At 38.5% G+C, this 27994-nt stretch overlaps 2 protein-coding genes across 2 annotated transcripts; one reads left to right on the forward strand and one right to left on the reverse strand.

Annotated features, from left to right (window-relative positions):
* Positions 1-3461: 3461 nt before the first annotated feature.
* On the reverse strand, positions 3462-8629 carry rpl21 (ribosomal protein L21). Its single transcript, XM_061713125.1, has 6 exons — positions 8555-8629; positions 7217-7295; positions 5572-5633; positions 4945-5057; positions 3882-4032; positions 3462-3583 (listed from the first exon to the last, which is right to left on the reverse strand). Exons 2-6 carry the CDS (start codon positions 7281-7283, stop codon positions 3494-3496), a joined length of 483 nt encoding a protein of 160 aa, XP_061569109.1. The 5' UTR covers positions 7284-7295; positions 8555-8629; the 3' UTR covers positions 3462-3493.
* Positions 8630-16373: 7744 nt separating this feature from the next.
* usp12a (ubiquitin specific peptidase 12a) lies at positions 16374-27964 on the forward strand. Its single transcript, XM_061713381.1, has 9 exons — positions 16374-16520; positions 18918-18998; positions 19463-19676; positions 19881-20116; positions 21958-22029; positions 25627-25715; positions 25795-25992; positions 26890-26968; positions 27071-27964. The coding sequence occupies exons 1-9, from the start codon at positions 16473-16475 to the stop codon at positions 27170-27172; spliced, it is 1119 nt and encodes a 372-aa protein (XP_061569365.1). The 5' UTR covers positions 16374-16472; the 3' UTR covers positions 27173-27964.
* The last annotated feature ends 30 nt before the right edge of the window (positions 27965-27994 follow it).

Below are 27994 nucleotides of genomic sequence, written 5' to 3' on the forward strand. Positions count from 1 at the left end.
CATAAATCTAGTAAAAATAGTCTTATTTTTAAGTAAAATAGCTTTGTCATTAGAGAAATAAAACATTTTATGGTCTAAAATAGTTGGAACAAAGGGGGGGGGGGTGGGTTCCTTAGAACTGAGTTTTTGCAGTCTATGCATAATCACATGACCATACAGAGGTTGCTTGGGGAGGACATTGAAGTTAACCATCTTGCCCAAAGGCACTTAATCATCTGGTGGAGCTGTAGATCCAACCAACTCTGATCCACAGACACCCTGCACACACCCTAATAAAGAGGAATGTTCAAAAATCTTCTTTCTGCTCTTCACAGCTCAGTGATAAGAGCAATTCACTTCAAACACTATTGTAAGATGTCCATATCGTCTTCATTATTTGTAGATTACATGTGCATTTTCCATTTCGTGCCATGCTTCAGTGCTCCTTTTAGATCAGTGACCTCTCATTCCAGATTTAATGATTATGACCCAGAATAATGCTTTTTTTTATGGGTACTTCATGTGGTCAGTTAATGAAACTGACTCTGAAGTCTAAATTGTTATGCATAGCTGTAGCTCCAGGTCTACAAACAGAAACTAAACCATTTCTCTCAGTCCTACTCAGAGTAAATCAGGTGATCTGGGATGGCTGGTAGTGCTGAAATATCATATGTCCAGATCATGTCATATAGTAGTCCACGCAAAACTTTTGTGCACGGACATGTCCTATTATCTACTGTTTGCATGTGTGTGTGTGGTTAATATGTAACACTTGGGTCGATACAGCTGCTCCGAACTGCTGTCTGAGTTGACAGACTCAATCTGTGTGTGTCAAACGTGTGTGATTAAGGAGTTCATAGTGCTCCACAGCTTTTATCCACAAGCCTGGTCTCTCTGCCCTCCTCCCACTCGCTTGCTTGCTCTCTTTCTCTCTCTCTTCTTTTATTTACCTTTTCTTTCTTCAATCAGTAACTTCCATGATTCAGTTCCACACATGATGCTATAGTAGTGCGTCACTGAAACACAGACACACACACATGAAGGAGGTACTGTGGATGTTTAGCCAAGATGAATATGACAACAGGAAAACCCAACAGATCAGATCTTTAAAAACTGGTTAAAAAATTCAATTAAGGACTTGTAATCAGTTTCCTCATGTGTTAAACTTGTGAGAATAAACACAGTTTTGCAGATAAGGCTCCAGTTATCTGAATACTTCAAGCTAAATCCAGACCTTGCCAATCAATACCAAGGGCTTTGGCTGCCAACCTGCTCATTGATTGATTGCATTTTGTTCTTCCATCAGTTTTTCTTGGTTTTATCTCCTCAGGTTGTTGGACACTTATTACTCTGTCCTGATAAAGCTGATGTCTGAATTTCCCTGACCTCGGGCCAGCAGGGTTCTGGAGGCACAGAAAGAAAGACCCTTTGCTCATAGGAGGATTGTAATACTAATTTTCTTAATTTGCAGAATACTTTTTTTGCAAAACAAGCTCCTCCATTGAGGATGGATTAATTTAATATTTTCTTTTGATAAAAAAAAGAAAAAATTAGTTATGTCTATATAGAAATGAAAATACTGGTTCTTTGAACTGACTCATTTCTTGTCTGCTCTATCTCTGCAAACTGGTGCTAATTTGTGCAAATATTGGATAAAGTACTGAGGTGGAATGAGATAACCTATTTGTCACATAACCAGCCAGCCATTCAGCCACCACTGATTAAACAGCATGCATTAAGTGCTCCGTACATACACAAACACAGATATGACCCATCATATAAATTCTTATTTTTCTACGTAGAGCAAGAGATTTAAAAAAATAAATGTCTTTTCAAGCAAAAAAAAAACACCAAAAAGACCCAAAAAGTTAAGAACACAATCATGTAGAGAACAAAACCAAACTATAGCTCAACTAATTTAATACATAATCTGGAGTCAAGGATATTATGGATATAATATAAAATATAAATAATAATATATAAAATATAAAGTTTAAACATGTTAAAAGTTAACGTAATTACAGGGAAATCATCCATTTACATTTTGACATACACAAAAATGTTTTGACTCATCAGAAATGTAGATTTAATACATTTGATTTTTCTTTTTAATTTTTTTTCAGTTTTGCTGCATAATCAAACTCATTTATATTTGCAACTCTCCATTTTAGAAATAAAACATGGAAAACATCTAAGCGAGAGACAAAAAAAAAAATCTTAATGTGATAAAATGCTGTGCAGATGCAGATGTGAAAAATGATCTTCCTGGTGGTTATAGTTTAGGAATTGCTCAATAAATACCTGCATTTATGCTTTACACCTAAAACTAGATCTGTCACAGATCTGGAAAGTAAATACAACCTATTAACAGAAGTAAACGATACATATCCATATATTATTAAACACATCATTATGCCGTTTCCCAGCAGATGCCTGGTCCGTTTACCAACCCATTACTTTGCTGCACACTGCCACCTAGTGTTGTTAATGGTCCAGGTCTGTGTCCCAGCCCTGGTCCCTGGTCGCAGTCCTGCAGGTTTTGAGATGTCTCTCTGCGGCAACACAGCCAACTCTTATCAAGCTCCCCACAACTTTGTTAATGACTCATGTATTTGTATCAGGGTGTGCTGGGAACCACTGGTATAAATATCAAATCCCTGAACAGCTTATTTCCCTTTGAAAACTCCCTCTAAAAATATCCCCTTAAATTCTCTCGGACTGGAGGGGGGTTATTCAGTTGGCTTAAAGTTTGTGCACTTTTCCTTTCACAAAATGTTTACCAAAAACTCCAGCTGTGTAATATCTTTTGAAACTTTGGGGATGCATTAAACGTGGGGGTTTAAGGTGAATTCCTGTAAATCAGTTGACTCTGCAACTGGCTGCCATGAGGAAGTTATGCACTAAACACGTGGTCAAAGTATTTGTTTTACAGAAACAGACAATTTCATGTTAAAGGCATTTTTCAACTCTGTAAAGAATTCCTATAATTTTTAGTTAAAATACATGACATGTCTAAAATTTAAGTACAGAATTTGATTTACATAATTGTCACCAACTATTTTAGTTAACTGATATTTCATGGTTCAGCTTTTAGAAAGTGATGATTCAAAGCCTCTTTTAACAGTTGAGATTTAAGGCCACTGTTGAAACACACTGTCACTTTCAGGCTCTTTTCCATTTAATAATTATCTGAATGTCAGGGTTGTTGGTACTTTTGGATAAAATAGTTCAAAATCCAGAGCTTTGTACAAATCCATTGACATTGTACACCTTGATAAAACTTTTATCGTGTATTAAATGCAAATCATATCTGGTAGCTACAGATGTGCAGGAAATGCTTGTGATACATGAGCCAATCGCTCTCAATTCACTGGTGAAATTAATTGCTTTGATTTCATCTTGAGCAATCATCACAGGGCGATGGCTCGTCACAGCATTCTGCACTATCAAATGTGTGAAGGAAAGACGCGTTGACTAGGAGCGTGTGTACAAATGTTTTATTTTGTTGAGGACTTTATGCCATGAACTCGTAGGGGATGGGCTCCAGCAGCTGTGGCTCATTTTTCTTGGTGCTGACGAAGTGAGCATCGCGGGGAGGAGCAGGCTGTAGGGACAAAAATTAACCATAAATTACTCAAATTCAAAAATAATTGGTTGATGATTCAAGATGGGTTACAGTGTAGTGAGATTTGGGGACTCAAATATTAAGATTTCAGTGTTGCCACCTGATGGATGATCATAGCCCGGATATCATCGCTTACCATCTTAACTCTGCAAATTAATGTTTTCCTTCACTGATTATTTACAGGCGCATTATCCAATTTTCATTTGATCTGCTTTTTTTTTTTTACAGTCGACTCCAGTTACAATAAGTAACCAACTCGTTACTAATCAGCTCATACCTGGCGTTTCAGCTCCACCCAGGTGCCTTTCTGCTTGGCCTCGAGTTTCTTGGCCTCGTTCTCTTTGACGCGCTGCAGGAAGCTGTCCCTGCTTTTTGAGTGCTTCACATGCTCAATGCGCACATTGATCCTCTTGGCCAGGATCTTGCCCCTGACAAAAATGGAGAAAACATTATCAATTGTATACATAAAGCACTTCTCCAGGTGGCCGTGGCTCCAATTTGGCCATCATGCCATCTAAAAATCTGTACTTCGGTATTGTTTCATCAACGCAGCCCCAGGTCCAAACAGAGAGTTAGGCTGGACTGCGTAAGGATGAACTACTTTGCCCCACATGAATGACCACTGAGGACATGAAATGTTCCAGGTGGCAAAGTGAAGATGGGGGTTATCAGATGAAGTGTCACATTTAACAAAATCAAATACAATATAGCAAAAATAAAACAATTTTACTTAAAACGCTGCCAAAACTCAAGACTGAAGTTATGTGCCATGTGCTCAAACACCAGTCCTCACCTTAGCCTGACTGGCATTTACAAGCAAGTTTCTTGTGACAATCATTTAATGCAGAAAAAAAACATGAGGCTGCATCCAGCCAGAAAAACTAAAACAAAAAATAATTGAAAACACAAAGTCAGTAGTACTGCCATAACATGTGCTGTTCTCCATTGTCTCAATTCTCTGAGCGCACTTTGAACGGAAACCGGTGCTAATGTAATGACATGATGACAAACATTAAGGTGGTAATTGTGCTCGAACACAATAAACTGGAGTAATGTGAGTGCGGGCCATGGAGTGTGTGTGGTGATGGTAGTGGGGGGTCTTCGTCAAGTTAAATCATAATTGGCACAACCTGGCTACTGGTGTGCACTTTAACTACATGTGGGATGTATTTAGTCTCTCATCCTGCAGGAAACACCTGCCAAGTCTACAGTTTAAAAAAAAAAAAAAAAAAAAAAAGAGTCATGAGTCAAATGTAAAAGCATATAAGGACCTTAATTATGCTGACAACAAAAAGTACATGAATATTCACATCACAAAATAAATGCCACGTCCTACTCACTTGACCTGCTTGTTGACAATGATGCCGACAGCATGTTGGGTTACATTGTAGACACGCCCTGTCTTGCCATGGTAGCACTTATGAGGCATTCCTCTCTGAATGGTACCTGTGCCCTGGGAAGAAAATAAAAAGAACGAAATCATATCAGTAAATTTACCATCCTAATTCAATATTTTTCATTCGTATTCTCCACAGCATGAAGGGCTTTATTATTATTGGGCGTTTTATTTTCTGAATTCAGCCTAATTTGAAACTGAATTCATCCTTATTTCAATAAAAGGCACCATTTCTTCATTAAACTATTGTCTTTCCTTGCGTGGCAGTGACAATTACCCATTTCATGTAAAGCAAATTGAATTGCACAGAGGGAGAGATCCCAAAGGGATCAATAAAGATGAGTGTAAGTGAAAATGTTTTGCTTAAGTTTACTATAAAACACAATTTTTCTGTAAAATGTAAAAAATTTCATCTTTATGTTTTTATTACAAACCTGGAAAGAACAATGGTGTGTAGTTTTTAATCAATGCACCCACAATAAAAAAAAAAAAAAAAAGACTGTAATTCTGTTTATACTTGGAGACTTACCACCACCTGCATAAAGGTTTGATATTGAGCAACTTAACTCACCTTGATATCAACGATGTCTCCTTTCTTGTAGATGCGCATATATACGGACAGGGGGATGGGGCCTGTGAAGCAGAAGAAGTCAGATTGAGCCGTCATGGACTAATAATAATTGTGGACCTGTCACTTCACTGTAAATTAGGACATTTACTTTTACTGTATACAGAGACTGGACCTTATTCATGGCTTAGGTGACCCGGTCAGAAGTGGAACGCTCTCAATAAGTCACATAAGAATGCATCATAATTGAATTTATATTAAGAAAAAAAAAAGAATTTAAAATAGAGAATGTTGCGATGAACTTCCAGTGGTTAAATACAATTAACCTCAAAGTCAGCCAACACCTATCTGATGAAAAGGCAAAAAAAAAAATAAAAAAATGTCATGGCTCACATTGCTTATGAGTAGAAACTGGTTTTCTTGGCATCACTGCTGCCCTTCATAAAGCACTTTAACATCCTTAAAGCTACAGATTGGCCAAATCAGTATATTATGTTGGTTTAGAGGCAATCTAAAATACAGTCTACACAAATCAGTTTATTTTGCGTGATGGCTGATAACCCAGCACGCACAAAAAACGCATAACACTGAATCGGGTCATATGCAACCTAGATCCCCTAAACCAGGGGTCCTCAATCCTGGTCCTTGAGGGCCGGTGTCCAGCAGGTTTTAGATGTTTCCCTGCTTCATTGCACCATGATACAAGTGACTGTGTCATTAACAGAATTGTGCAGACCTGGATGACAAGCTGATGACGAACATTAATTAGAATCAGGTGTGTTCAAAGTAAGGAAACTTCTAAAATGTGTAGGACACCGGCACCAGGATTGCCCACCCCTGCTCTAAACAGTTTCACATTTAAACTCATCTGTTTACATGTTGATTTGTGAAATCTGGGTGTAGTCATGGACTCAGACCAGAACCTTCAGAGACATTAAATACAAAGTCGGCCTTCTATCAACTGAAGAACACCTGCAGAATCAAAGGACTAATGTCTCAGCAGGACCTTGACAAACTCCATGCATGCATCTTCAGTCAACTTGGTTATTGCAACTGTGTCTTCACAGGTCTGTCAGATAGCTGCAGCTGATCCAGAATGCTGCTGGCCGAGTACACGCTAGAAGTAAAAGTAGATCACATCCCTCCAGTTCTGAGGTCTCTGACTCTCAGAGAATAGACTTTAAAATAATCCTGTTAGTTTATGATTCACTGAATGGTTTAGGACCAACATAGATCAGAGAATTATTGTTGCCATATCAACCATCCACACTTCTCAGGTGTTCTGGTTCAGGTCTCCTCTGTGTCCCCAGAAACATGAAGCAGCAGCATTCAGCTTTCATGCTCCACAGATGTGGAACAAACTGATTTTTAAAAAATAATTTGTTTACAGCTGCTTCTGGCTTAATTATTTTAACCATTTTGAATTTAGATTTAAACCATATTAAGTACTACACTAAAACTCTGGTTCAAGAATAACTCTTCTTTATATGCCTTTGCACTTTAACTCCCTTTTCTCTTTACTTTTCATGATGTAAACCACCTTGAATCGCCTTGTTGCTAATATGTGCTGTAGAAATAAACCTGCCATACTAATCTACATTTTATGCCAGATGTGAACAGGGAAGAAAATCTAATTTAATAAACTCACCATGCTTGCGGAATGGCCTGCTGAACATGTACCGGGTCCCCCTCCTCTTGCCTCTGGTGTTCGTCATGATGCCTGATTACTGAGACAAAACAGAAGAATACACATTTTTTTAAATTTTATTTCACCTTTATTTAACCAGATAAAAGACCCATTGAGGTCAAGACCTCTTTTCCAAGGGTGACCTGGCCAAGGAAGGCAGCAGCACACATCCACACACAAATAACAGCAATCACGTAATAAACATTAAAATGAGTGCAAACTGTTTAGCAAATAAAGTGCAATAGTGGTGACTTCAATAATATGTATATTAAAAAAAAAAAAAAAACAACAACTTCAGAAACAATTTAAAATTTAAGAACACAGGCACATGTAGTTTAAAAACACAGGCAGTGCCGAAAGGATTTTCGTTGTCGGTTTTTAAGAAGTGAACGAAAGGCTTCAAATGAAACAAGTTAAAAGAGCCTGTTGATATTCTACCATTTAAATCCAGTGCATTTTGAGGATTGCAAATCACATCTTAAAAGTAGTATGATTTCATGTAATTGCAGTTGGCTACAAAAAAAAACCACTGGTTTGTCTACTCAAAAAAGATTTTGAAGAATATAAAGACAAAGACGTCAATTCACCCCAACATTAACACGGAATCCTAGTAAATCTGTTAATTTGATTGCTTTTTAAGGACTTGACATCTTGTCAGACCTATTAATTTAGGAAGATAATTTAATCAATTGGAGCTATATTGAGTTTGGTTGCATTTATTTTAAGGGCTCCTGATATCACCTTTGTCCATTAGTTGACTTTGGGAAAAAGAAAGTTTTTTCCAGAATTATTTATATTTTGTTGTCGAGGTATGAGCATAGTTAACTTAAATCCTTTCACCATTATGTGACTTTATCAAAACGTGCCACTTAAATCTTTAAAAGAAAGAAATACCTGTTCTGATTACAGCTGCTAATGTGGGGCGACTAGAACCGTAATCCTGGGACTAAAACGGGTAATGAAACCTCCATGGTGAGTTGAATCAGTAGGCACATCGTTTTGCTCTTACATACGACTTTTAACCGTGGACATATAGCAGGTTTAATGTCTTTAAACGTGATTAAAAGAGAGAAAGGCTGAAACGCTGTTTCCACCGACGCTGCTCCAGGGCCGCATGGAGAGCCACGCTGCGAGTCTCCTGCACATTCAACCGATATTTCTCCCTCTAGGACCATTTTTCAACCAACATCAACGTAGTTTGGTGTAGAAACGCATTTTCGCCGCGTGTTTAAATGTAAATCCGTGCGAAAGGATACGTTATTAAAGAGAAATCCCGAATAAAATAGGAGAACATCTTACCCCTGCGCTCTACAAGATGGCGGGTGCGGCGGAAAGAGAGATCTCAGGACCCCAAACTCCGCCTTGCTATGAGCTGCACCAGGTAGCCCGTGATACTGCCTGAACTAAATGAGCGAGTCTAACGGATACAGGCATTAGAGGTTATAAACTGACAGAGTGTGTGCGTGTTTTTGGATTATATTAAATTTAAAACCAAAGGCACTGCAGAAAAATGTCAGATTTTTGTGGTATACATTTCCAAGATCAGATTTGGTTCATTTTCACAATATTTTTTGTGTTTGTTATAACATTCTGGGTGACAAATATGCGACACATACTGCATTGTTTTTTTTTTTTCAAAATAAGGGGTATATTTATTTCAGTTTGGTAAAGTTGGAAAGATATTTACCGAACTATTTCCTGCTAGTACGTTTGCAAGTACTTCATTTTTTTATTTATTTTTTGTATGCGTTTTACAGCCGCGTTCCATTTGTCCTCGGAAGTGGGGATTTCCCAGTTCCAGTCGGAATTTTCAACTGGAACGCCCCTCGAAGTGGGATTTCCCACTGGGAAAGTGGGAGAAGCTTCACCACCCCCGAGTTCACATTCCAAGATGGCTGCCCCGGTTGTAAACAGTAGAAGAGAGCGCTGTAAAAATTCGTAGCACTTCATTCTAGTTTTGGTCACACTAAATCAGTCGTATACAAGTATTGTTCGGCATATATATGCTGCTATAGTGTAATTTACATTTTTCCTGTGGTATATGCGAACTACAAACTTGTTTACCTACTTTGTAACTGGAACGCTGATAACTCGGCTATGACGTCATTCCCAGTTCCGAGTTCCGACTTCCGGGGTAATGGAACGCAGCTCCGTTATAATAACACGCATGCGTACAACCCGAGTAAGGCTATGTAAGCAATTTTGAGCAAACGCAGTTGAAAAAAATGTTGACAATAATTTTTTTGTTTATTGTAACATTCTGATTGACAAATATGCGATGCATACATTACTGCTTTTTTTTTTTTAATTGGGTATATTTCCTGCAAGTACGTTTGCAACTACTTTAATTTTTTGTATGCGTTTGTAAATAAAACTCTTATTGCATGCGCACAATCCGGCTGTGTAAGCAATTTTGAGCAAACGCAGTTGAAAAAAATAAAAACCATTATGTTATATATTAGATTATTTATGTATTAAAATGCATATATATGCTTTAGGTTTTAACCAAACTTGGTAGTAATTTACCATTAATATATCTGCAGAAAATAAAAAAAGAAGAAAAATAATAATATTAATTAGAACCCTTTTTGAACGAGTAAATTTGTTTTTTGGTAGCTACAAATCAAATAAGGCTGCCTTTGACGTAGATGGCGCCGTAATGTTTTTTTGTTTTTGTTTTTGTTTTCTGCTAGTAGAGGAAATATAATATAAGAAAATATAACATTTTGGGAGGTATCATGAACAAGAGACATATACACAAAAAATTAGGTAGACAATTAAAGTTTATAACAAAGGAACAGTAAAGCATTTTAAAGCAAATAGCATCGACATTTCAGAAAGAGACTTAAAATAAAAGATATTTTGATATATCGGTTAATAATTTTTTTGCAGAGTTATTTGACTCAATATTATTTATAGAGACAAAAAAACCTTTGAAATCATTTAAAAAAACATTGGAAAGAGGGCTTCATTTTTCTCCATTTACAACAGTTTGATATTTAGCCAGTAAGATAATGACATTAACCAAGAAGGACACTGATTTGTCAATTGTATCCATGTAAAAAATAATATTAGCGATTTCTAATTTTGGAACGTCATTCATTTTTAAAGATAGCCAATTTCTAATTTCACGCCAAAAAGTTTGTGAGACAGGACACAATAGAAACATGTGATCAAGTGATTTTTCAAATTGATTACAAAAAGCACAGGGGTCAAAAATTCAGCGGTTGGATACATTTTATTGATCAATTTAAAATGAGTTTCCTTGACTTTGGGGGGGAATGAGCCATTTGATATAGTGTAGACTGTGAAGTGTCAGCCTCTGTGATAGTCATTAAATGATCTCGACTTAAAGACAGCACTTATAAACTTGTAATTACATTTCTTATCCAATAACCCACAATCCTCAATAACTAACACAGGAAGCGCTGTCTCATTATCTCCATACATTAGAGCACTTTTAATCAGATGAGGGGCGCCGCAATGTGTCAGACACACAATAAGGCCCAATCCCAATTCTCCTTCACTCGCCCTTCTTTTCTCCACTCGCACTTCTTTTCTTCCCTAAGCCCTAAAAAAGAAGGGGGAGATTTTAGGGCACTTGAGATCTAGGGCACTTGGCCCAGGTGCCTGTCCCATTTCTCCTACTCCCCCTCGTTTTCATCCCTAACCTGATCAGGAAGCTGAGAGCCAAAAGCTGTTTTAATTTCAGCTGTAGCGCTGTTAATATGGCACTTTATTAAGTTTTAATATTTTTTCAGGTATTATGGTAACCTTAAGATCCCCAACCGGGGCTCAGTTTATCCAAATAACGCCTGTTAAGAAATTTGACCCGATGTTTTCGGAGATGAGAAGAGCCGCCGGCCCCGGGGAGCAGTCTCGGCTCACAGCCCGAGAAGAGACGTCTCCGCCGGGTCAGGCTGCTCCGTCAGCCCCGGGAGAGACACTCTCTCCCGGGACGCAGCTCTGTTGAGAATCACGCCGGCTGAAATAAATCATTTAGGAATATGTTGGTTTAATAGATGAAATCTAACAGTTGTAGCTACGCCTGTTAAGAAATTTGCTCCGAAATTTAGAGATTTCTGTCTGCCGGGTCCGGAGCTTGGGTCCGCGTTAAATCGACGCAGAGCCTACGGCGTAGGTTACGTAACCTCCGCCGTAGGATCTGCGTTGGTGTAACGCGGAACCATAAATCCCTTTATTCTGGCGTGATCTTCCGCAACTTTATCTGAAAGTGTGTAAATTACCCAGATAACAGCTGGATTACTTTGTGGTTTCTGAAGACTATTATATCAGAAACATCCAAAACAAATCTGACGAGTCACAGGATTATTTCTCTCTATTTCTCTGAGACCAGTCTGCCTGTTTGCCTTCGGTCGGCGAGTCAAATCGACGCAGAGCCTCTTTTTTTCATACCCCCTCGCTCGCCAAGTCAGCATCTGAAATCCCTCGATTTGAAGGGGCTATTTTCAGCCCCTAGCCCTCGTTATGCCCCCTCCCCCTAGGTGAAAAGAGGAATTGGGACACCACTACCTTCACGGGAACGCGCAAAAGTTAGGGTTAGGGAAGAAAAGGAGGGCGAGGGGGAGTATTGGGACGCACCCTAATAGTCAAATCGAAGCGGCGCGCCTTGACTGAAGCGGAAAGCGGAAGCGGCGTGAAGGCGCTGCTCTTGTTGCTGCTGAGCTCTTTGGCCGGTCCTCCCGAGCCCAGCAGCGCCACCAGCCCGGACCAGTCTTTAATAGAAGGATTTGGGAGAAATGATACAAATGTTTTGGAAAAGATAAAGGAGGCTATTCTGAAATTAGAACAATGGTCCTACAACTGGGGATTCAAATTTTCAACCGCTAAGACTTGTTATATGTACCTCACCAGGAAGAAAAAGATAGATGAACAGAATCTTAGTTTATATGGGCAACCCAAGGGCGAAACTTTAGTTTCAGAGGTGGGGGGGACACAGGTAGGAACGGCAAATTTGTGCGTGTAGCTGTAGCGTGGATGTGCAGTGTGGCTTTGTAAGACTATGTGTGTGTGAATGCCAACAATCAAACAATTTTACTATGCATTTACTTTTTTAGACACTTTTTAACTTTTTTTTTTGCCCGTTTTGGGAAAATGCTGGATCTGCATTCTTGGTCAGGCTTGATTTTTCATTTTCAAAAGCTTGGGCACAGAAAAAACATAGGATTCCATTGACTCCTTGTTTATAATGGAGCCAAGGAAACTCACAGTACCACTTCTCTTGAAATCTTAAGGTTTTGTTGCTGAGATGCTGTTCTACAATCACTTTTGGGCTAACATGGTTGGGTTCCTGCCTGCCTGCCTGCACTTCTTCACTTGGACCTGTCTCCACATATTTCTCCTATGAAATATGAAAATAGATCATGTTCATTCCTTCCTTTCCTTATAAACAAACCAAAATCACCTAACCATTTACAACATATTAACCTACCTGCACTACAGTGCTGCTGCTGCTGCTGCTGCTTTCCCCTGCCTCTCTCTGAGTTTGAGCCTGTGGTGTAAGTCCAACATTACAGTTAGTGAAGTAACAGCAGAGGGAAAATGTGCTTTCCATACCAACACACATAACCAGAGGTGGGTAGTACTCAGTTACATTTGCTTGAGTAAGGTTTTGGATAAATTGTGCTTTTAATAGTAGTTTTAATGCAAAGTTCTTTTTACTTTTACTGGAGTAATATTGTTCTAAAGTAACAATACTCATCTCTGCACAGCCTACCTGCAACACAGCAGTGCTGCTGCTTTTTTGCCCCGCTGCAAAACTGGATTTTAAACTGAGCTGCCGGCTCCTCTTCATTTTTGCTGCTGCCGCGTCCTGGCTGTCTGTCTGTGAAGGCTGATTTATGGTTCTGCGTTAAATCGACGAAGAACCTGGGTACGCGGCGACGCGCGCTATGCGTTGCGCTCTCCGCGCACCCCTACTCCATATGCTCTGCGTCAATTTAACGCGGAACCATAAATCAGCCTTGAGCGGCACTGAGGGGAGGGGAGGAGGGGAGAGGGGAGCGGGGCTGCCGGGCCATCAGTACCTTCGCACAGGGTGTCTTGATGATTCGCAATTACAGGCTGAGCCTACGGTTAGTTTTTAAACTATAAAAAGTGGGGGGGACAAAAACCTGATTTTGAAAAGTGGGGGGGACATGTCCCCCCTGTCCCCAGTGGAAATTGCGCCCATGGGGCAACCAATAGAAAAAGTCAAGGAATTTAAATATTTGGGGATATGGCTCGATGAAAGGTGTACATGGAAATTACATGTTGAAAAACTAGAAATAAAATGCAAAAAAATAGTTAATTTAATGAGAGCTATATCTGGATATAACTGGGGAGCAGATAAGCAGGCATTAATAGATATATATAAGGCATTGATGAGATCAGCAATAGATTATGGATGTTTTGTTTATGGAGCAGCAGCCAAATCACACCTAAACAAAATTGAGAGAATGCAAATCAAAGCCTTGAGACTCTGTATTGGTGCATGAGCAGAGCCGGATTAACGCAAAGGCAAACTAGGGGGGCCCAGACAGAGGGAAGAAAAAAAAAAAAAATTTTTTTTTTTTTTTTTTTTTTTTTGTCTGCACACATATTAATGGTTGATAACAGGCCGGTGAAAACTTAAGGCATATATATATGTGCATTATTACTATATTTAGTATACATACATATATATATACGCATACATACGCACAGGGCCGCCGCAAGGGATGTGCGAACCGTGCGACCGCACGGGGCCTCGCGCCCCAAGGGGCCTGGCGCTATGGGCCGTTTTTTTTTTTCCACAATTTTTTTTTTTTCGTTTTTTTTTCGTTTTTTCCCTTATAAATATCAACAGTCAGGTTCCATTACAGACCTAAATGTGTAATAGTCTGTGCATATCAATAAATATATGTGCAATGATGACGCGTGTCTGTTGTTCAATACAACTGATCAGACCGAACGCGGACACAAGCTGCTCTGATCCAGACGGTGGAGTTGGAACAAATTGTCACACAATGTCGAGAGAACGAGACAGATTCAGGAAATTTCCATCAGGGGATGAAAAAAGAAAAAAACGAAAGAAAATGGAAGAGTTTAATGCCTCTCTGAAAGGCACGTTTGATAAATTTGTTACAAAAATCACCGATCCGACCGGCTCTCAAGCAGCCATGGGGCCCCGCGTCGAGGCAAGCCAAATGATGATGAGGCAGGGGAAGGTATCCAGTATTTTGCTAATTGGAGAGTTAAAATTGCGTATATAGACACCTGATCCGACCCGAAAAACCCACAAATTTCGAGGGGCCCCCCTAGCCATTTCACACAGGGCCTCACAAATCTCCCAAACGGCTCTGCATACACAACACATACATACATATACACATACAGACATACATACTACAGCACACTTTGTCTTACTGCAAATTTTATTGGTCTTTGTAGATTTGACTTCTTAATTAACTATTCAATTTAATCATCACATTTAATTAAGATTTTCTGCAAAATGCTCACAATCGATAAGATAAGGATAATTTAATAGCATTTAATAGAGCGTTGTAATAACGTATAAATAATAAAAATCTAAAAAATAGTCTGATAGACTGTTTAATATACAACACATGACTTATTTTGGAATACAAAGAACCAACTTGACACCTGGAATCAGGTGAAAGCCCACTAGAGCTCAGAAGGGACAAACCTACATTAACATGGATTCGATTACGAGGATGTGGGGCTGAAAACATCAAAAGTGTCTTAAACGAATGCTGGGAATATAATAGTTTTAAGGGAAAAGGTTTTGGGTGGAAGATAAAAGATAAAATTAAAAAAATATGGTATCAAAGAAATTTGTTTTAACTCCTCAATGCCACTAAGTTCCACCATGGTTTTTTCCTAAAGTCAAAGTTGATTTTAATATTATGAACCTTAAGAAGGATTAGATGGAAAGGGAAATAGGACACTGTGCAAAGCAGGACATAAAGAATCATTTTTACAAGTTTTTACAGATATTCACTGATAGCTCAAAAGATCAAAACTATCGTGTTGGTACAGGAGTTCACATCCCGCTTTTCAAAATTAAACTGAGCAATAGGATAACTGATCAACTTTCAGTGTATTCAGCAGAGATGATGGCAGTTATTTTTGGGCTTCAGTGGGTGGAGGAAGTCAGACAGAAAGGGTGGTGATGTGTGTAGACTCTGCAGCAGCTACTGAGCTTACAGACTACGAAGTCACTCAGGGAAGATTTGCTGTATGAAGTTCTTCAGTGTCTGTTCAGGATTCAGAGAATGGGGATCGAGGTAGAATTCTGCTGGTACCTGCTCATGTGGGAATACAAGGAAACGAATGTGCAGATGAAGTGACAAAAACAGCATTAAGCTCAAAACATATCACTGATATTCCATTTGGAAAAGGTGAAGCTAAATCAATAATAAAAAAAAATAAAAAAAAATTTGGCAGAAGAAGTGGGACGAGGACAGTAAGGGCAGAACTTATTATAGAATACAAAACACAGTCAGAGCACAGAGTATCAAGGGAATAAGTAGAAGGGAGGAGGTAGTTTTAACAAGATTACGATTTGATCACACTGGACTAAATAAGACTTTATTTTTATTGGGAAAAGTAAATTCAGAACTTTGTGCTATATGTAAGAAAACAGAAAACGCTGAACATGTAATTATGCAATGTAATAATACCAAAGAAAGGACAAGGTTGGAAGACAGGGTGAGAGAGGCGGGTGAGTGGAATCTGACAGGGATACTGGGAACTAAGGGTGATAAGGTGTGGGAGACACAGAGAGGGCTCATAGAGTATCTTAGAAACACTGGCTTGTTTTACAGGATATAGTGAGTATATAGCGGTTTATTTGTTTTATTTTATTTATTTATTTTGTTTGTATTTTTTTTGTTTAGAGTTTTTCTCTTTTCATTATTATTATTATTATATGAGATTATTTAATGTAAAGCTATAGACAACTAGATCCTGTCCTACATACTCCGGTTCAGTAGGTGGCGGTATGCACCTTACAGCTGGTATTGCAATCCGCCAAAAATCACAAAGAAGAAGAAGAAGAACGGACCAGTCTGTACTGAAGCGGAAGCGGCGTGAAGGCGCTGCTCTTGTGCTGCTGAGCTGAGCTCTTTGGCCGGTCCTCCAGAGCCCAGCAGCGCCGCCAGCCCGGACCAGTCTTTACTGAAGCGGCGGTGTCGTGGAAGATGGCGCTAGCCGAATGGAAATCCTAATGACAGTCTCCAAATTTGCCTCTTTTTGTACCATGGTGAGTACACGGCGGCCCGGTTTGTGGGAACATTTGGGCGGTGTGTGTTCGGGGGAACCGCGGCGGTTCTGTTAGCCAGGTGTAAACCCCGGGATTAACAGGTAAAATGTGTTAATAATTACCGTGCTAGCCAGGCAGTAATCATTATGTAGCCCAGAGAAACCACCCACTCCCCCCCACCTCTTTTTACATGTCATAAAAACACATCCATACGTACTCACTCCTTTTCCTAACCCGTACTGTTATAGATTAATTAATTACTATTAATTAGGGCTTATTATTTGAGGACGGTGACAGTGCACCTGCTGCTGCTGCTGCTAGGATCTGAAGCTAAGTGGCTAACGGGAAGCTAAACCAGTGTTTCATCTACCCTACGCCGTAGCCTACGGCGTAGGGTACGCGGCGACGCGCCCGTACGCCGTAAGTTCTGCGTAGGTGTAACGCGGAACCATAAATCAGCCCGTAGTTTAACATTAGCTGCGCAGTTTCCCCCCTGCAGGTCCGTGTCCTCTCTGCAGCGGTTCATGTCCACACACCAATACTGCTCTAATGTGTGGAGATATTGAGACAGCGCTTCCTGTGTTAGTTATTGAGGATTATGGGTTATTGGATAAGAAATGTAATAACAAGTTTATAAGTGCTGATATATTCTGACACTTCACAGTCTACACTAGAAAAAACCCACTCAAATTATATCAAATGGCCCATTCCTCCCCAAAGTCAAGGAAATTCATTTTAAATTGATCAATAAAATGTATCCAACCGCTGAATTTTTGAGACAAAGTTTTAAATTTGAAGTTGACCCCTGTGCTTTTTGTAATGAATTTGAAGAATCACTTGATCACATGTTTCTATTGTGTCCTGTCTCACAAACTTTTTGGCGTGAAATTAGAAATTGGCTATCTTTAAAAATGAATGACATTCCAAAATTAGAAATCGCTAATATTATTTTTTACATGAATACAATTGACAAATCAGTGTCCTTCTTGGTTAATGTCATTCTCCTATACTGGCTAAATATTATATACACTGTTGTAAATGGAGAAAAAAATGAAGCCCTCTTTCCAATGTTTTTTAAAAGACATTTTTAAAGTTTTAAAGTTTTTTTGTCTCTAAAAAATATTAAGTCAAATAACTGCAAAAAAATTATTACCAGTAACCGATATATCAAAGTATCTTTTATTTTAAGTATCTTTCTGAAATGTCGATCAATCAATCAAATTGTATTTGTATAGCACCTTTCATCCAGGTACATGAAATATAAAGTGCTTTGACATTTTGACTGAAAAATAAGCATAATAAAAACAAAAATAAAAACTGGGAGACCAATGCACACTGACATACAATATAGTTAATTAAAATGAAATAATGATAAAAGTTCAAGGATGCTATTTGCTTTAAAATGCCTTACTGTTTCTTTGTTATTAACTTTAATGGTCTACCTTATTTTTTTGTGTATATGTCCCTTGTTCATGATACCTCCCAAAATGTTCTATTTTCTTATATTGTATTTCCTCTACTAGCAGCTTGTACAAATGTGTTTTTCTTGTTTATAAATTGTGTCCACACACCAGGTCGTGCAGACTAGAGATACCTGAGAGATGTGTGTTTCTCAGCCACCAAGTCTTGCTCGTATTGTTAAGATTTTATGAAATTGTTTAAAGGTTTGAAGGATTTTTCTATAATATTCTACACTGGTGGTTTTTCTCTACTTGCAGGGTCAACTCCTGTTTTATGACTAGGATGTTAAATAGTGTTTCTTTAGGTGAAGAGAAACATATGTTTTAACAGATGGGGTTCACGTACAAAGAACACCTCCCTTTTTAGTATAAATAAGACTGGATCAATGACCACCGGGTGCATTTTCTTTCCTACCTTTGTGGTTTGAGAAAGGTGTATATCTGGCTGGAAAACATTGTGCATGATTATAATAAAGCTTGTAATAACTTGGATTCTGTTCACTGGTTTTCTTATGGTGCACCAGACAAACAAACACGCAGATCTTTCAGTATAAACCTTTCTACTCCAAAATTAATTGTTATGCAGACCAAGTATAAACATATTCAAGCCTTCTTTTTAGTATAGGTACTGGTTTGTTCACCATTACTGTTGGGTAAAAATGATATACCCTTTTAGCTCCAATGGCAGAAAATAAGACTGGTTTTGAGTTTTTGGAGGGTGTTCAGATCTGTGACTTCTAATCCCGCATTAGGTTTTTTTCTTTTTCTTCTTCCTTAACTAAATGACCTTGAAACTTGTATTTCTGGAATCTGATGTGGTAATTGTATACAGGGTAGTGCTGTTGTGCGTTTTTGCTATTTTCAAAACAGCAGGCGAACTTGCAGTTTGTCTTGAATGGTGAAAGTAAGGTGGATGTTTTAATTTGTTCATTTGCAGGGCGCCAATGCCTCTGCTCTGGAGAAAGAGATTGGATCTGAGCAGTTTCCGGTCAATGAGCACTACTTTGGCCTGGTTAACGTAAGTGACTTTTGTACTGTGAAGATAAAGAATTTTTGATACTTTTATAAGTAGCAGTTGTTTGGGAAATTCTCCTTTTTTAAATGTTTTAACTAAACTGTTTATATGGACATTGAAAAGAAAAGGTGTAAGCAACATTTCATTTTACCGTTTTGCTATCACCGGGTTTCCAAATGTTTATCATGTTGTATAACATTATTCATGTATTATAGAAAGTCTGTACTGAAAAAAATTAGAGTAATTTCAACCAATGTGAATCAATTGAGTTTATTATTATTATTATTATTTATTATTATTATTACTAATAATGACAATAACGACAATAATGAGAGTTCATATTTTTGTTTTGCACCACCATTCTCAAAGTTATTGAAACTTTTGTCCTGCTATCCCAAATAATCTTAGTGGAATATTGAATTGTCTTTGGGTTTTTTTTTCTTTTCTTTTTTTAATTTCTTTTAAAGTTTGGGAACACCTGCTACTGCAACTCGGTCCTGCAGGCTTTGTACTTCTGCCGACCGTTCCGGGAGAAGATCCTGGCGTATCGCAGTCAGCCTCGGCGGAAAGAGAACCTGCTCACGTGCCTGGCCGACTTGTTCCATAGTATCGCCAACCAGAAGAGGAAAGTGGGCGTCATACCACCCAAGAAGTTTATCACAAGACTACGCAAGGAGAATGGTGAGTGGAAACTGATCTACTTAATGAAAAATCCATGACGAAAGGAGAATTTGTCAGAACCGATTTAAAAATTCCTTGGTCTCTGGATTTCTGCTGACTCCTGCAGAGCTCACAGACTGCAGAGCATCCAAAACATCTTGTAGTACTTGCTGAACTTGTAGCAACTATTAAGTCTTTCTCCTACTTAATAACTTTGTGTCTCAGAGCTATTTGACAACTACATGCAGCAAGATGCCCATGAATTCCTGAACTACCTGCTCAACACCATTGCGGATCTGCTTCAAGAGGAAAGGAAGCAGGACAAGACCAATGGCCGTCTTGCCAACGGCACATTGGACTCCCAGAACAACAACAGCAACGCCACGCCTGCTCCCACCTGGGTCCACGAGATCTTCCAAGGCACGCTGACTAATGAGACACGCTGCCTCACCTGTGAAACGGTAAGATGCTTCATTCGTGTTTTAATGCTGCTCAAACATCAAATGGGTCTCCTGAACTCACCAAGGCTCTCATGATGTTGTTAATTCTTTTATTATGAGTACCAGCAATAATTCAGGTGATACAATTGAGGATGAGTGATTTTATTTTTCAATTATAAAGGTGTGGCTTTCATTTTGAACTATATATACATTAAAACTCTAAAGGTTGCGTCATTTACACAACTTTTAAATGCAGGAAGATTGCTGTCCTGTTCAGGCTCACTGTCTTGTAATCAGAAATCTCAAGGTCACTGTGACTGATCAGAAACAAGGGGCCACATAATACAAGTTTACCCAGGGACTCTTATCTGTTCTGCATACCACATTCAAACAACACATGCGAGAAATGCCATGGGGAATTATGCAAAACCAGGCAGAAGGCAGAAGTTTTTTATTTCAAATAAACATAAGAAACAGGTGGTGAAAAACTGTTTTAGCGATCATGCATCAAGTGACCTTGGAAATTAGGGCTGGGCGATATGGACCAAAAGTCATATCTCGATATTTTCTAGCTGAATGGCGATACTCGATATATATCGATATTTTTTCTGTGCTATAATTGGGGTTTCCCCCAAAGCATTATAGCATAGCATCTCTGTTAGCTTCATTATTTTCTGAGGCAAACCCTTAAAAAAACAGTCAGTTTTAATACAAAGCCTCGTGCCAAATGTCACACAGGTACCTTTATTAGCAGAGGTCTGCACAATATCAAAATGTATAAAACAAATGAAATAAAAATAAACTGCCTGCATATATAGAATAAAAATGCTTCTTGAATAAAATAAAACAAATATCCCTTTCCTGCATAACAATTCAATTAAAATACACTGTGCAATTAATACAATGTAGACAGTAACAGGCAGACTTTTACACTGAGGTTGACAGTTGTGCAAATAACAAAACATTTGTGCAAATCTCAAATAAAACATTCAAGTCAATTTGTCACAAAATAAGCTATATCAAAATCGTAAATAAAAAAAACAAAAAGCTATATCGATATAAACGATATTGTCTCGTACCATATCGCGTTTGAAAATATAACGATATATATTAAAATCTCAATATATCGCCCAGCCCTAATGGAAATGATGCAGGCCCTGCCAAAGTCCTGTTAAATTTTACTTCATAACTTCTGTCATGTTGTTACTTCCATCTATTTGTTGAGTGTTGTACAGCATCTTCACCGTGCTTTGTCGGTTTTCCTTCCTCACGATGACCTCTCTCCATGCCTTGATCTCTCATTTATCTTGTAGTATGTGGAGTCACTGACAGCTCTGGATATTTAGCATCCTAATTATCGGTCTGGGCTCTGAGATCAGCGACCCTCTTTGATGCATCTTTTAAATAGTTCACAGATAAATATGAAGTGCTGAGCAGTTCAATTCAACAATACTTTAATCCCCAAAGAGAAATTATATGTTTTAGTAACTGTCATCTTAATTTTCTTCAAAAAGTCATAGATGGTTATGGCTGTGGGCAGGAAGGATCCCCTGTAGCAGTGTCTGTTGCAGCAGATCTGAAGAAGCCTCTGTTGTTGAATCACCGTCGAGTGAAGAGGATGCTCAGAGTTTTGTTATTTATTTATCCTTTTTTGCTTAGTCAGCTCTAGAGGATCCAGATCATCAATCCCTCTTTAACTTGGCACAGCAGAGATCATCAGATCCGATCAAGGTTTCTTGTTGGCAAGCTCAGCAACTTGAAATCAGGCATGAAACGCATCCCGTTGTAGATGGTGTTATCTGAGTGAACTTTATATATTTTGGGCTGATTTTCTTTTATCTTTCGTTACTGTCTTTCTTCAGATAAGCAGCAAAGATGAGGACTTTCTTGACCTTTCTGTGGATGTAGAACAGAATACCTCCATCACACACTGCCTCAGGTAAAGCAGCGCTGTTAAATGCAGAAGAATAGCTGCATCAGGATTTTCAGTTCAACCAAAAGTTGGTTGTTTTTTTTTTTTTTAACAAAAATAACAGTTGATGCTTTCAGTTTCAGGGAGTTTTTTAGAGAACTGCTCAGATAAAACAATCTAAAGACAACGTCTAGGGATTTGGGTTCATTTCTTATCTAAAGCTGTTAACCTTTATGTGCTTTTAAAGATTTGTTGTGCAATATTTTTAACCTTGATAGAGGAGCTATGTTTTGGCATATAAATATTTAACGGCAGGGTTCAACATTTATTGTTGCCTGCTTGTTCAAAAAGGTAAGTGGAAACTCTCATGCTGTTGTTCGATCAGGAAAGTAAAAGCAAATGTACTTTTTCCTCATTGAAAACTGTTGTTGTTAACTGCCCTTCAAGTTGGTGTGTGAGTGTTTTTAAGATGCTCTGTGGTTCACTATTTGGAACGTGTTCACATCTAGTGCACCAATCAGATTCTGTGTTTCTTAAGCTTCGGCATTTATAATCTTACACAGCAACCTGGTTTAGATTTAAATTCCAACTTATTAATTTGGGGTGAGTTCCTGAGAAGAAGTAATCAAAATGAAATGGAAAAGCAGGGCTCCATGGCTTAAAACAAAACAATAAAGAATATTCCACCAGAGTTGGCTTTTCTCTGGGTTTGTTCAGGATTCCTGAGGGAAGCAGAAATACACGTCAGTTACCAACTTTATTATGGGGCTTATCAGTTGGATGTCTCAGTGTACGACATGGTAGCATTAAAAAATAATAATTGTACGTCTCAGAAATCCTTATGAGAAAACAAGTTCAAGACAAAGACTAACATAGCCGGAACTGTCTGTCAGTAGTCAAAATTCAGATTTACAACCGCTCGAGGGCTATATGGCATTAACAAAGTACATATCATATTACTACATCATCATATCAAACAATATTAACCAAAAATCACGATATCTCAGTGTCAATTATCAAGGAACCATCAAAATACAGTTTTTACAAATGTCTTCAACTTGACTCATAATCATAATGTCTTAACTGTACATTTTTGCCAACATGTTCTGGTCGAACCACTGACTGACTTTTGATTGAAGTAAAATCAGGTGACAAATTCCTTGCCTTTTATAGCTTAGATCTGCCATAGTGTTATTATGACAAAAATCTAATTACTGTGCGTTTTTCCTTAATTAAAACTAAACTAGTAATGAACATAACATTTTGGTACTTTTACATTACTTGTCTCGTTTGTTTGTTTTTTTTACTAATTTTAGTTACAACAACTTCACAGGTTGATACTTTTTTTTTTATTCAGCACATTGTACGTCCAAATTGTAACATCAAATGCATCAGTTCTGGGAGAGAGAGAAAAATTTTGATTAAAGCAAACTAAGGGTGCAGACAGACTAATTATGCTGGTGAATTTCGATCAGTTTAGATGTGAAATCACACATGAGCACTACAGATATTTTTGTAACCTCCGCACTGAAGTGTCGGTGCAGTACAAGTATGTTGGTGCTGGAGAGAGAAGGCAAATCCAACTACGACAAACTGGTTGTTTAAAGCCAGATGTCGTCAGTAAAGCTGGTAAAACTGCCAGGGGAAGAAATGAGGGAGGTGTTGTTTATAATCCACTAACCTGCTTACTAACCTGTGGTAGGCCATTTAGTCTTTACAAAAGTTAAACCCGTAGTTTAGCTTAGCAGGTACATGAAAATAGTCTCACAACAACTACGGCACATGATCATTAACTGGGACTTCCAATCCACCAAGCAGGAATTTGATTCTTTAGGCTAGTGTGTTATCCTGCATTGTATTGTATGTGGGCCGTATTTAATAATTTTATATTCAGAAAATAAATCTACAGTGTCTGCACAACTTTTTTTTTTTCACAAAATTAATCCAGATCTAGTTTCAGCTAATGCATCACACGAAGCCTGTTTAGTAACATCACAGCGTTAAAGGGAGTTTGAGCTTTTGGTCACTTTTAAATACATACTGAGCTTTAGCATGAAGTAGGAATTTGCCTTAAAAGTCTAAAAAAAAAATCTCTATCTGTTCAACTCAATCCACAGGTGTATGTCAGCTGGTCTCCAGAAAGCCTGTATTTGAGACCAAAAATAAACGGTTACTGCATAGGCAACTTGTATTGAATTATGGTTTATTTAAAAAAACAAACAAAAGTAGCTCACCTCTTTCTGCTTTCCATGTGAAAATAAAATTTAGCAATAACGTATTATTACATACGACTGTTTATATAACGCCAAATGTGAATTTGATTGTTTTGTTTTGTCTGTCATGTAATTTTAAAAGTCTGCGTCTAATTATTTTGTTCAGACCTGAGCTTGTCATGAGTTTCACGGTAGCTTTTTGTTTGTCTGTTTAAGAGCTACACATATGCAAATCATTAGCCAGCTCTCATTACAAAAAACAACTGATAAGGTAGGCAGCCAACAAAGTAGCCTACAATTTGTCTGCAGGGTTGGATGCAGAATAAACTTGAGTGGAAGGCAGTTTGTCATGCAGTTTAAAATGGTTAAAAACCTAAAAAGTCTTAGACATAACTTCTTTTCATTTAGAACATAAGACCTGGAACTAGTTTCTGTGTAATGGTCGTCCCACAGAGGCGTCTCTGTGGGACATCAGATTGGTGAGAGATGAGAAAAATATTGCCCATGAATACAGTTAATCTTTCTTTTTTCTCTTTTTTTTTTTTTACATATTAGACTTGTAAAACCAAAAGAAGAACCGTCTCCATTGTGATGATTTTGGCTTCAAGTATTTAGTCTTTGTTGAAACCTTTCTACAAATACATTTGTGTGCAGTGCTGGGGTTTGCAGAGTGGTACTGAAATATGATCTTTCCCAGCAGGAGAACACTCACAACAACCCCTTTTCTCTGTTTCCAGTGTTTTACATTTCACTTCAATGACTACAAAAGCAGTGCTATGAAAAAGTAGATTTTGAGCAGCTTATGACTTGGCCAAAATAATTTAACTTCAATTCTTGAACATGGTTCCTGGCATTTATTTATTTATTTTTTGTATATTTGAGTAATTATTTTCCAATACATGTGAATTGGTTTGACGCAAACGTCTGAATTTGCTTTACTCATGAGTGCTTTACTCTTTAAAGTGGGGCCTTGAGTGGAGGAACAGCAGCTGAACCACACGTCTGACTCACTACCCTCTCCGCTCAGTGTTGTGGCAGCTGGGCCTGCTAGCTGCTGCATTTACATCCCTTTGTGCAGAGTGAAGTCGACAGACTTTCAACATTTTCTACACATGCACATAGACACCTATTCCTAAACTTAAGAGCTTTTAATTTAAAGAGATTAAAAACAGAGTTGTTACCCGTTTGTCTTCTTGGGATGGAGAGCTCTAAAAGGAACTAAAGGGCAAAGTTTTTTTTGTTTATTTTTATTTTTTTTCCTCCTGTCCTTCAACACTGGTGGTCCAATAATGCACCCATTATCTAGTATGACCACTCCAAAAGGTGAAAAACCTAATTAAATAAAGATGGTATGGTAGTGTTAATGTGAAGCATGCACTGACATGTAGTTTCTCTTTTTTTTAAACCTCAGAGGTTTCAGTAACACAGAGACACTGTGCAGTGAGTACAAATACTACTGTGAAGAATGTAGGAGCAAGCAGGAGGCACATAAGAGGTGGGTATAAAGCTTAATTCTTTATGCATGTACTTTTTAACCTTGCATCCAGGACCTCACGATGCATTTTTAATCCTAGAATGCGTGTAAAGAAGCTGCCAATGATACTGGCTCTACACCTGAAGCGCTTCAAGTACATGGAGCAGCTGCAGCGCTACACCAAACTGTCCTATCGCGTAGTCTTCCCCCTGGAGCTCCGCCTCTTCAACACCTCTGGGGACGCCACCAATCCTGAGAGGCTGTATGATTTGGTCGCTGTGGTTGTGCATTGTGGCAGGTGTGTATTTGAACCCACAGCTAAAGTGCAAGTCTTTCTGTTACCATAGCAACCAGAGATATGCAGATACACCATTCTTCTTGCAATAAGATTAATTTTAGCTTCTTGGCACAAGATCAAAGATGTATTCTGTTGTAATGACAGGAAAAATGCGGATCCTCGTCTGTCTCTGTACAGCTGTGCCAACACCAGTGCCAGTTGGAGAGAGAGATGTTTATTCAGGGTGTTTTCTCTGCTTTACAGCATGTACGTGCTGAAACAGACTCAAGCCCTCATTGACTCTGAAAGTGACAATAAAAAATAAATCAGACAAAATACATTAAAAGGCCAAACTATGGTTGAGTGAAGGAAATTAGCTCAAAACTGTACATATGTAAATTTAGTCAAGTATTTTCCCTGTGAGCTGAGTGGTACGGTAGTTAAAACTTTTTTGCAGTTTTATATTTATATAAAGTGTGTGCGGGGGGTTTGGTTGGTTTTTATTGTTCAAGAACATTTTGATGATTATATACTGAACTTAATATACCTTTTTGATCTGTTAAGTTTAAAATGTCTCCTTGTTGGAGACATGGAAGGGCATCACAGTGAGATGAGCAGAATTTAGTCACATGTTACACACAAGTGTTGGTGCATCACTGCAAAACTAAACGGGGTTCAGCACCTCGTACCCCAACATAGGAGCAGCAACACTAACTTCAGCTCGCATGTGATGGATAGTCTCCGTAGGTTTGATCTTAAGCCGCTATTTGTCATGTCATTCAGTGTTGAATAAACTTACAGGCATGTGTTTCTGGGATGTGTGAAACCTCTATAGCTGGTCTGAACAGATTTGTATTTGTAAAAACTGAACTCAGAAGAGCCAATACAGGATGTTTGTTTTTCCTCTTTTCTTTCCAGTGGTCCAAACAGGGGTCACTACATTGCCATTGTGAAAAGTCACGACTTCTGGTTGCTGTTTGATGACGACATAGTAGAGGTGAGCGAGTTTATTCATATATTTTTTCAATTATATCACTCATCGTAAGCCAGATGAGACTTTTTCTCACACTGATGGTGTCCCATGTTTTTGCTTTTGTAGAAAATTGATGCACAGGCCATAGAAGAATTCTACGGACTCACCTCTGAAATCTCCAAGAACTCCGAGTCAGGCTACATCCTCTTTTACCAGTCCAGAGACTAGATATGGACCTGAGTGCTTCGCCACATTAACCAGGAAACATGTTCTCTTCCCTCCTCGAGGGGAGCAGCAGACTATAGACGCACCACAGCCACCCGCATGGTGTCATACCTGCCAGCACAGCTGTAATTCATATCTGTGCTTTTACGCACTCTGCGCTGCAGCTCAGCTGTGGAAGTTTCCCTTCCCTTTACGTACCAGCTGATCCTGCTGGCCTCCAATGTCCTTCTCTTCCCCTTCATCCACCGCTGCTGCTGCTGCCGGGACAATGAGACGATAATGAATGAAACTGTGTCAAGATTGTTTTTAAAAAGGAATGAGGGTTGTACAGATGTTGATTGGTTGGTTGTATGAGTGGTGTTCTAGTTTTTGCCTTGGGGTGTTGGGTGACTGGGTATTTAATTCATATGATGTAATAACTGGCCTGGAGTCTTCACCTCCCAGAATGTTATTCTAAACTGGGAAGGTTTTTGATCACGGATGCCGAGGAGGATGCATGGGAAGTGGGTGTCAAAAGTTATAGGACACTCTGGACTGTGTATTTTACCTGTGTACAGAATGGTATTTGTATAAATATTAAAAAAGATATTATTATTATTATCATTATTATTATTATTATTATTATCATCATTGGAAAATGTTAGACCTTGACAAGATGTATTAACACTATGGTGCACTTTTGATACAGTTTTGTAGGTGTTGGCAAGCTTAACGTGAGGGTTTGCTTGAAAAGGCCTGTTGTGAAGCGATCATTTTCTGTTTTAAAGAAAAAGAAATAAAAGACAATGAGACTGAGGGAGGGTGTGCTCTGGTTTCCTAATCCCA

The sequence above is a fragment of the Cololabis saira genome, chromosome 22 (assembly GCF_033807715.1).
Source record: "Cololabis saira isolate AMF1-May2022 chromosome 22, fColSai1.1, whole genome shotgun sequence".
NCBI lineage: Eukaryota > Metazoa > Chordata > Actinopteri > Beloniformes > Belonidae > Cololabis > Cololabis saira.

What these genes read in the sequence shown, in the direction of transcription:
- rpl21 (XM_061713125.1), bottom strand. Translation starts at nt 7,283, where the DNA reads ATGACGAACACCAGAGGCAAGAGGAGGGGGACCCGGTACATGTTCAGC. An exon ending in CAGGCCATTCCGCAAGCATG is followed by an intron (nt 5,634 to 7,216) that starts GTGAGTTTATTA and finishes TCTGCTTCACAG; the next exon opens with GCCCCATCCCCCTGTCCGTA. An exon ending in GGGTGGAGCTGAAACGCCAG is followed by an intron (nt 3,584 to 3,881) that starts GTATGAGCTGAT and finishes TTGTCCCTACAG; the next exon opens with CCTGCTCCTCCCCGCGATGC.
- usp12a (XM_061713381.1), top strand. Translation starts at nt 16,473, where the DNA reads ATGGAAATCCTAATGACAGTCTCCAAATTTGCCTCTTTTTGTACCATG. An exon ending in TTGCCTCTTTTTGTACCATG is followed by an intron (nt 16,521 to 18,917) that starts GTGAGTACACGG and finishes GTTCATTTGCAG; the next exon opens with GGCGCCAATGCCTCTGCTCT. An exon ending in AAGCAGGAGGCACATAAGAG is followed by an intron (nt 25,716 to 25,794) that starts GTGGGTATAAAG and finishes TTTTAATCCTAG; the next exon opens with AATGCGTGTAAAGAAGCTGC.